The sequence below is a fragment of the Electrona antarctica genome, assembly GCF_951216825.1.
Source record: "Electrona antarctica genome assembly, chromosome: 13".
Lineage (NCBI taxonomy): Eukaryota > Metazoa > Chordata > Actinopteri > Myctophiformes > Myctophidae > Electrona > Electrona antarctica.
In genome coordinates this window covers 50,337,537-50,345,419 of record NC_136794.1, presented here as the reverse complement: position 1 = coordinate 50,345,419, position 7,883 = coordinate 50,337,537, and the positions used below count along the sequence as shown (strand labels likewise).

At 50.1% G+C, this 7,883-nt stretch overlaps 1 protein-coding gene across 1 annotated transcript in view; it reads right to left on the bottom strand.

Moving 5' to 3' along the window:
• Positions 1 to 608: 608 nt before the first annotated feature.
• LOC306935035 (receptor-interacting serine/threonine-protein kinase 3-like) overlaps positions 609 to 7,883 on the bottom strand; it is a gene marked incomplete at both ends in the record, with an annotated part of 90,758 nt that continues 83,483 nt past the window's right edge. The window contains one exon of the mRNA XM_079517856.1: positions 609 to 1,153. Coding sequence (XP_079373982.1) covers positions 609 to 1,153 — 545 coding nt within the window. The remainder of the gene's footprint in view (positions 1,154 to 7,883) is intronic.

Below are 7,883 nucleotides of genomic sequence, written 5' to 3'. Positions count from 1 at the left end.
ACAAGCTCACAATGCGTTGCACTGCAGCTAAACATAATGACTTCTCTGATCTCCACTAGTGCCTCCCTGACGTTTTAGTCTAGTTTGTATTTGTTGATGTCAACATATTTAATTTAGTCGTAGTTTTAGTCATCATATAGTTTTTAGTCTGTTTTCCTCAGTGAATTAAGGTGTTATTGCTGGTGAAGAGATTTGGTGTAGAGAAGGGGGAGGGGGGGGGGGGGCGGTCAGCTGTATAGAGCAGGGGTTCTCAACGTTTTTGGCCGGGGACCCCCGGAAATGCTTTGGCAATGTCTCCGGACCCCCGCCCCGCCCCCTCCCGACCCCTAATATAAATTGACTGCTACAATAACCTTAACCCATTTTGGGCGGGAACCCCTTTTGGTGTTTTAAGCATTGTTATAATTTAGCTATTGAAAAATAGCAGATCTACAAGCTCATAGCGCGCCACCGAGTGGCGCGCTATGAGCTTGTAGGTCTGCTATTTTTGAAAAATCGTTTTTTGGAAAATAATTTGGGGACCCCCTAAAATAATTTGGCGACCCCCCCGAGGGGTCGCGACCCACGGGTTGAGAACCCCTGGTATAGAGGGTTTAACAGGTTAATGTTCACCAGATCTTACAGACCTCTGCTGTAGCTTCATCAACACATAACCCTGCATACAGGGGGCGTGTGAAGGTCGTCCTCTCTGTGTGAAGGAGACTCATTGTGTTTCCACACACATCATAGTAACACAGCACACCTGCTGGGGGATCTACATACACCCCCACCCTGTGGCCCCCCCCTGTGGAGGGAACAGGTCCTGACACTTCAGTCGGAATGTTGTTGTGACCGAACACGTAGCGTTTATTACTATCAGAGTAATATAACACCCATGACTGAGGAGTGGCTCCAAAGACTGATAGATCCTTATCCTTTCTGTTGACGTCATCCTGACAGACTGCTATACCAACCCTCTCTCCACTCCATTCCACTTCATAGTAGCGGAGGTCAGATATACATTCTTTACTCAACACATTAGGCCAATGGGTGAATCTTCGAGGATGGGCTGCATAACGTTGGTCTACAGCTGTCCGAGTCACCTTCCTGTTGTTCTCTGACAGGAGGAGGAGTCTGGCCGCTGTGTTTGGATCCAACGACAGAGGAGAGGAATCTGTTGGAGGAAACACAGTAAAACACACATGATGAAATGGACTGACACGCGCGCGCACGTTTCTACGTCACAACAAAACTTTACAGTCTCTCGTCTCAGACAGTATACGCGCGCGCGCGTGTGTGTGTGTGTGTGTGTGTAGACTGACACGCGCGCGCACGTTTCCACGTCATAACAGAAGTTGTAAACACTGCTCAGTCTGTTGTCTCAGTGCGCGTGCGTGTAGCTATAGCAGCCGGTTGTGTATATTGTTTATGTCTCTCTATCGCTCTCTCTCTCTCTCTCTCTCTCTCTCTCTCTCAGTAATGTGTTGTCTCCGTCTCTCTCTCTCTCTCCACCCTCTCTCTCTCTCTCTCTCTCTCTCTCTCTCTCTCTCTCAGTAATGTGTTGTCTCCGTCTCTCTCTCTCTCTCTCCACCCTCTCTCTCTCTCTCTCTCTCTCTCTCTCTCCACCCTCTCTCTCTCTCTCTCACTCTCTCTCTCTCAGTAATGCGTTGTCTATGTCTCTGTCTCTCTCTCTCTCATCACTCTCTCTCTCTCTCTCCACCCTCTCTCTCTCTCTCTCTCTCACTCTCTCTCTCTCAGTAATGCGTTGTCTATGTCTCTGTCTCTCTCATCACCCTCTCTCTCTCTCTCCACCCTCTCTCTCTCTCTCTCTCTCTCTCTCTCTCTCTCCACCCTCTCTGAGAGAGGAAGAGAGAGAGAGAGAGAGAGCTCTCTCTTTCTCTCTCCACTCTCTCTCTCCACCCTCTCTCTCTGTCTCTCCACCCTCTCTCTCTGTCTCTCCACCCTCTCTCTCTCTCTCTCTCTCTCTCTCTCTCTCTCTCTCTCTCTCTCTCCACCCTCTCTGAGAGAGGGAGAGAGAGAGAGAGGCCTCTCTCTCGACCCTCTCTCTCTCTCTCTCCACCCTCTCTCTCTCTCTCTCTCTCTCTCTCTCTCTCTCTCTCAATTCAATTCAAATATACTTTATTGGCATGACAAGCATTCTTATACACTGACACCACGCTAGACAGGAACGCCCAAATATGTCACATCCGGTTTTAGCCTGGGGTAAGAATTTGCTATGGCTGCCAATGCAACTTGGTCCAATCCTTAATCACATACGGACAAACATCTATGCCGATGCTATCTAACTTGCGGAGGTAGCTTGCCTTGTCCACGGGCAACAGATCTTTCAACGTATGGCATTGGTGGCAGTGGCAGCGATGGCCGAACGGATTGCGGAGCGGTCTTGATACCGGAAGGTCGCCAGTTCGAATCAGCGGTCCGACACGTTAAAATTACCACCGCTGAAGTGCTAAGATAAATATAGTAATCATTTCATTTTATCATTTCAAATACGTTTGATAATCGCTACTCTGCTCAATATTGTTTTGAAAATGCCGCAAATTGCATTGCAGTGAACGAGAGCAAATCACAACTTCCCCCGGTGGTGGGCGGAGTCACAGTTTGAGGCGCTGTTTACGCGCCGTGGTGTCAGTGTTATACAGTGCATGAAACAAAATAATAAATTATACATATTCAGAATCAGAACAAATAATATAAACAAGACAAGGAAAAACATTAGCAAAATGACATTGATCTATTCATTGTAGTAGACTTAGGCCTGCTTTACACTGGCAGCCAAATCTAGCCTGAATCAGATCTGTTCAAGATAGAAATCCGATTTGCTTAAATAAGTCTAAATGCAGACAGGTCACATGGAATCCGATTTTTTCAAATGTGACTTGAGTCACATCCAGAGGTGGTTTCAAATCCGATTTAAATCCGATCTGAGGATTTATCTGTCTCAGGGGCGATTCACACTATGGTCCCGGGTTCGCACTCGGGACCACTTGGCAGATGTTGTGGTAGTGTGAATGATGCGTACCGTTCCCGGGAGCGGATCGCCCAAACGTCCCTGGGACCGCATGAGGGGCGGGTCTCTGGACTGTTGAAGTGTATTCAGATACGGATCGATTCCAATGTGAAGGCATGCGTGCCTAAAGAAGGAAGTGGACTGTTTTTTTTAGAACGTGACATGATCTCTAGTCGACGAGCCAAGCGTCAACAAAAAAACGACGCAACACCAGCGCATTTCTCAACGCCGCCCGTCTCCTGTTGAATCTGCGTATACGCGCAGCACCGCAGTACGCGCTGATCTTATTCTGCGGACTACACGTGGCTCTTGGGCTTTGCTTAGCATAGTTTCCAAAGTAAAACAAAATAATAATAATGCTAAAGTAGAATCCATAGCAAACTAATATCAAACACAACACTGGAGCACAGAACTGACTGACACAGTGAATAGCAGGCAGGCTGACAGTGAAGTAGTATAACGGCAAAGAGCGAAAGAGGCAATGCAATGTGTGTCTGGATTTATTTGAGACAATGTCGCAGAGTTGATGGTCAGTGTCCGTGAGCGCCAGCCATCAAGCACAGCGCCATCTGGAGGATTAAAGTGTGTTATGCAAGTGTACCCGGGTGCGCTGTTGAATCTCGGGCAATGTGAATCATGGCCATCGGGGACCAGGCAACCGTATTCGGAAACGGTTCCAATGAAACGGATTCAGTCCGTCTCAGTGTGAATTGCCTATCAGTCTGAATGCAACGACCACATGAAGTGACCTGAGTCACATGTCAAGCTGTCCAAACGTCACCCGTAGCGCGACCCGAGCGCTACTAACATGACGTCATTACAGAGCGCCAGTATTTTTATTTAAGTAAACAAACAAGAGAGAGAGAAAAACAACCACACGAGAGCAAAAGAAAACAAGCGAGAGGACAGAAAAGAGAGGAAAACAATATTGCAACACACACTTCATTATGTCAGCACTACAGCGGAGCGGACAGACGGTGAAATCTGTACCAAAGTCCTGACGTCACTCGCTCATCCCTTGGTCCAGGGTCGAAAAAGTTTAATTTTAAATTGTCTCATATAAGCATTGTGGTCCAAAAATAAATAAACTGTCAAAACGATATGTCGGGGAGGTGTCTCTGTATCGTTACAACAGTCAGTCACTCATATTTGATACAGTCTCTTTCTAGCGAAAATGTTAATAATTCGGCGGCAGTAACATTAGAGTTTTCTCTCAGTCGGTTGATTCTTTATATCCATTTGAGTCAAACCACTGTGATCATTTGTTTATTTTTGGAACACAGTTCTTATTTGACGCGATATGAAGAAGTTATTGGAATTCCGAAGGGGGGGGTGCGGTTAAATGCAAACCGGGTAGGATGTGAAATGACAATGTGCTCCTCGGGGAGGAGACACACTGGAGGATGCCTCCGTTATTCCGTACAATATTCTAAACTTCTCTAAATGTACAGAAACAAGGCCGTTTATGAGGATATATGAGGAGAACGGCTACACGCGGGTCTATCTGCAATGTCGTTATAAGATAGTTGTTGGTTAAAACAGAAAGGAGAGCTCGTAGTCCCGATGCCAAAAATACTTTTTAATGTATTGTATAATGACTCTCGTCGTCAGAGGTAAATAAAATCATGCAAAGGACATACAATGAGTGATGGCATTTTCTTCACATCAACTTATATCTCGAGCTTTGAACCTAGAAGGATTTTGTTTTAACCTGGAGTGCTGCGTGTTGTCTGCTACGGCAGTACTTGTTTCTCAATGTATTGTATAATAAAAAATATTTTTGGCATCGGGACTACGAGCTGTGCGACCTCTCCTTTCTATTTTAAAGTTTGTCTCCCGTGGTCAGCACCTCCCTACTGTGTGCGCTGTTACTGCACTCCTAACTCCTTGTTAGATTGTTGTTGGTTACCACGGTAACCAAAGCAGATATGTCGATGCAGGGCGGCTTTGCGTTGAGTTGTTAAAATCAGTCTGAATGCACAGATCGGATCTGGTCACTTGCAAACGGTAGTGTGAATGACTGGGCCAAAAGATCGTATTTGAGAAAAAAATCGGATTTGAATCGGATTTGACTTTATGTGACTGCAGTCTAAAGCCGGCCTTATAGTGTTCACCCATTGTCCCTCATTTTGTGGCAGGCTGATACATATTTTGCTGCCAACCTGGAACATTCTGCTTTTTCACCTAATAAGTAGGGGATTGCCTGGATAGAGTCAAACTCTATCCTTGTTTTTGTTATTTCTGTGAATTTAGGGTATAGTATTCTTCTCTAATGTGTTCATATTTTTCACATGCAGTCAGGAAGTGGAGCTCTGTCTCCACCACTCCTTGACTACAGTGAGGCAGTGAGGACACAGCCTGTCCTCTCTGGGCAGTGAGGACACAGTCTGTCCTCTCTGGGCAGTGAGGACACAGCCTGTCCTCTCTGGGCAGTGAGGACACAGTCTGTCCTCTCTGGGCAGTGAGGACACAGCCTGTCCTCTCTGGGCAGTGAGGACACAGTCTGTCCTCTCTGGGCAGTGAGGACACAGCCTGTCCTCTCTGGGCAGTGAGGACACAGTCTGTCCTCTCTGGGCAGTGAGGACACAGCCTGTCCTCTCTGGGCAGTGAGGACACAGCCTGTCCTCTCTGGGCAGTGAGGACACAGTGAGGACACAGTCTGTCCTCTCTGGGCAGTGAGGACACAGTGAGGACACAGTCTGTCCTCTCTGGGCAGTGAGGACACAGCCTGTCCTCTCTGGGCAGTGAGGACACAGTCTGTCCTCTCTGGGCAGTGAGGACACAGTGAGGACACAGTCTGTCCTCTCTGGGCAGTGAGGACACAGCCTGTCCTCTCTGGGCAGTGAGGACACAGTCTGTCCTCTCTGGGCAGTGAGGACACAGTGAGGACACAGCCTGTCCTCTCTGGGCAGTGAGGACACAGTGAGGACACAGTGAGGACACAGTGAGGACACAGCCTGTCCTCTCTGGACAGTGAGGACACAGTGAGGACACAGCCTGTCCTCTCTGGGCAGTGAGGACACAGTGAGGACACAGTCTGTCCTCTCTGGGCAGTGAGGACACAGCCTGTCCTCTCTGGGCAGTGAGGACACAGTCTGTCCTCTCTGGACAGTGAGGACACAGCCTGTCCTCTCTGGGCAGTGAGGACACAGTGAGGACACAGTGAGGACACAGCCTGTCCTCTCTGGGCAGTGAGGACACAGTGAGTTCATATTTTTCACATGCAGTCAGGAAGTGGAGCTCTGTCTCCACCACTCCTTGACTACAGTGAGGCAGTGAGGACACAGCCTGTCCTCTCTGGGCAGTGAGGACACAGTCTGTCCTCTCTGGGCAGTGAGGACACAGCCTGTCCTCTCTGGGCAGTGAGGACACAGTCTGTCCTCTCTGGGCAGTGAGGACACAGCCTGTCCTCTCTGGGCAGTGAGGACACAGTCTGTCCTCTCTGGGCAGTGAGGACACAGCCTGTCCTCTCTGGGCAGTGAGGACACAGCCTGTCCTCTCTGGGCAGTGAGGACACAGCCTGTCCTCTCTGGGCAGTGAGGACACAGTGAGGACACAGTCTGTCCTCTCTGGGCAGTGAGGACACAGTGAGGACACAGTCTGTCCTCTCTGGGCAGTGAGGACACAGCCTGTCCTCTCTGGGCAGTGAGGACACAGTCTGTCCTCTCTGGGCAGTGAGGACACAGTGAGGACACAGTCTGTCCTCTCTGGGCAGTGAGGACACAGCCTGTCCTCTCTGGGCAGTGAGGACACAGTCTGTCCTCTCTGGGCAGTGAGGACACAGTGAGGACACAGCCTGTCCTCTCTGGGCAGTGAGGACACAGTGAGGACACAGTGAGGACACAGTGAGGACACAGCCTGTCCTCTCTGGACAGTGAGGACACAGTGAGGACACAGCCTGTCCTCTCTGGGCAGTGAGGACACAGTGAGGACACAGTCTGTCCTCTCTGGGCAGTGAGGACACAGCCTGTCCTCTCTGGGCAGTGAGGACACAGTCTGTCCTCTCTGGACAGTGAGGACACAGCCTGTCCTCTCTGGGCAGTGAGGACACAGTGAGGACACAGTGAGGACACAGCCTGTCCTCTCTGGGCAGTGAGGACACAGTGAGGACACAGTCTGTCCTCTCTGGGCAGTGAGGACACAGCCTGTCCTCTCTGGGCAGTGAGGACACAGTCTGTCCTCTCTGGGCAGTGAGGACACAGTGAGGACACAGTCTGTCCTCTCTGGGCAGTGAGGACACAGCCTGTCCTCTCTGGGCAGTGAGGACACAGTCTGTCCTCTCTGGGCAGTGAGGACACAGTGAGGACACAGCCTGTCCTCTCTGGGCAGTGAGGACACAGTGAGGACACAGTGAGGACACAGCCTGTCCTCTCTGGACAGTGAGGACACAGTGAGGACACAGCCTGTCCTCTTTGGGCAGTGAGGACACAGTGAGGACACAGCCTGTCCTCTTTGGGCAGTGAGGACACAGTGAGGACACAGCCTGTCCTCCCTGGACAGTGAGGACACAGTGAGGACACAGCCTGTCCTCTTTGGGCAGTGAGGACACAGTGAGGACACAGCCTGTCCTCTCTGGGCAGTGAGGACACAGTGAGGACACAGCCTGTCCTCTCTGGACAGTGAGGACACAGCCTGTCCTCTCTGGACAGTGAGGACACAGTCTGTCCTCTCTGGGCAGTGAGGACACAGTGAGGACACAGCCTGTCCTCTCTGGGCAGTGAGGACACAGTGAGGACACAGCCTGTCCTCTCTGGACAGTGAGGACACAGCCTGTCCTCTCTGGACAGTGAGGACACAGTCTGTCCTCTCTGGGCAGTGAGGACACAGTGAGGACACAGTCTGTCCTCTCTGGGCAGTGAGGACACAGTGAGGA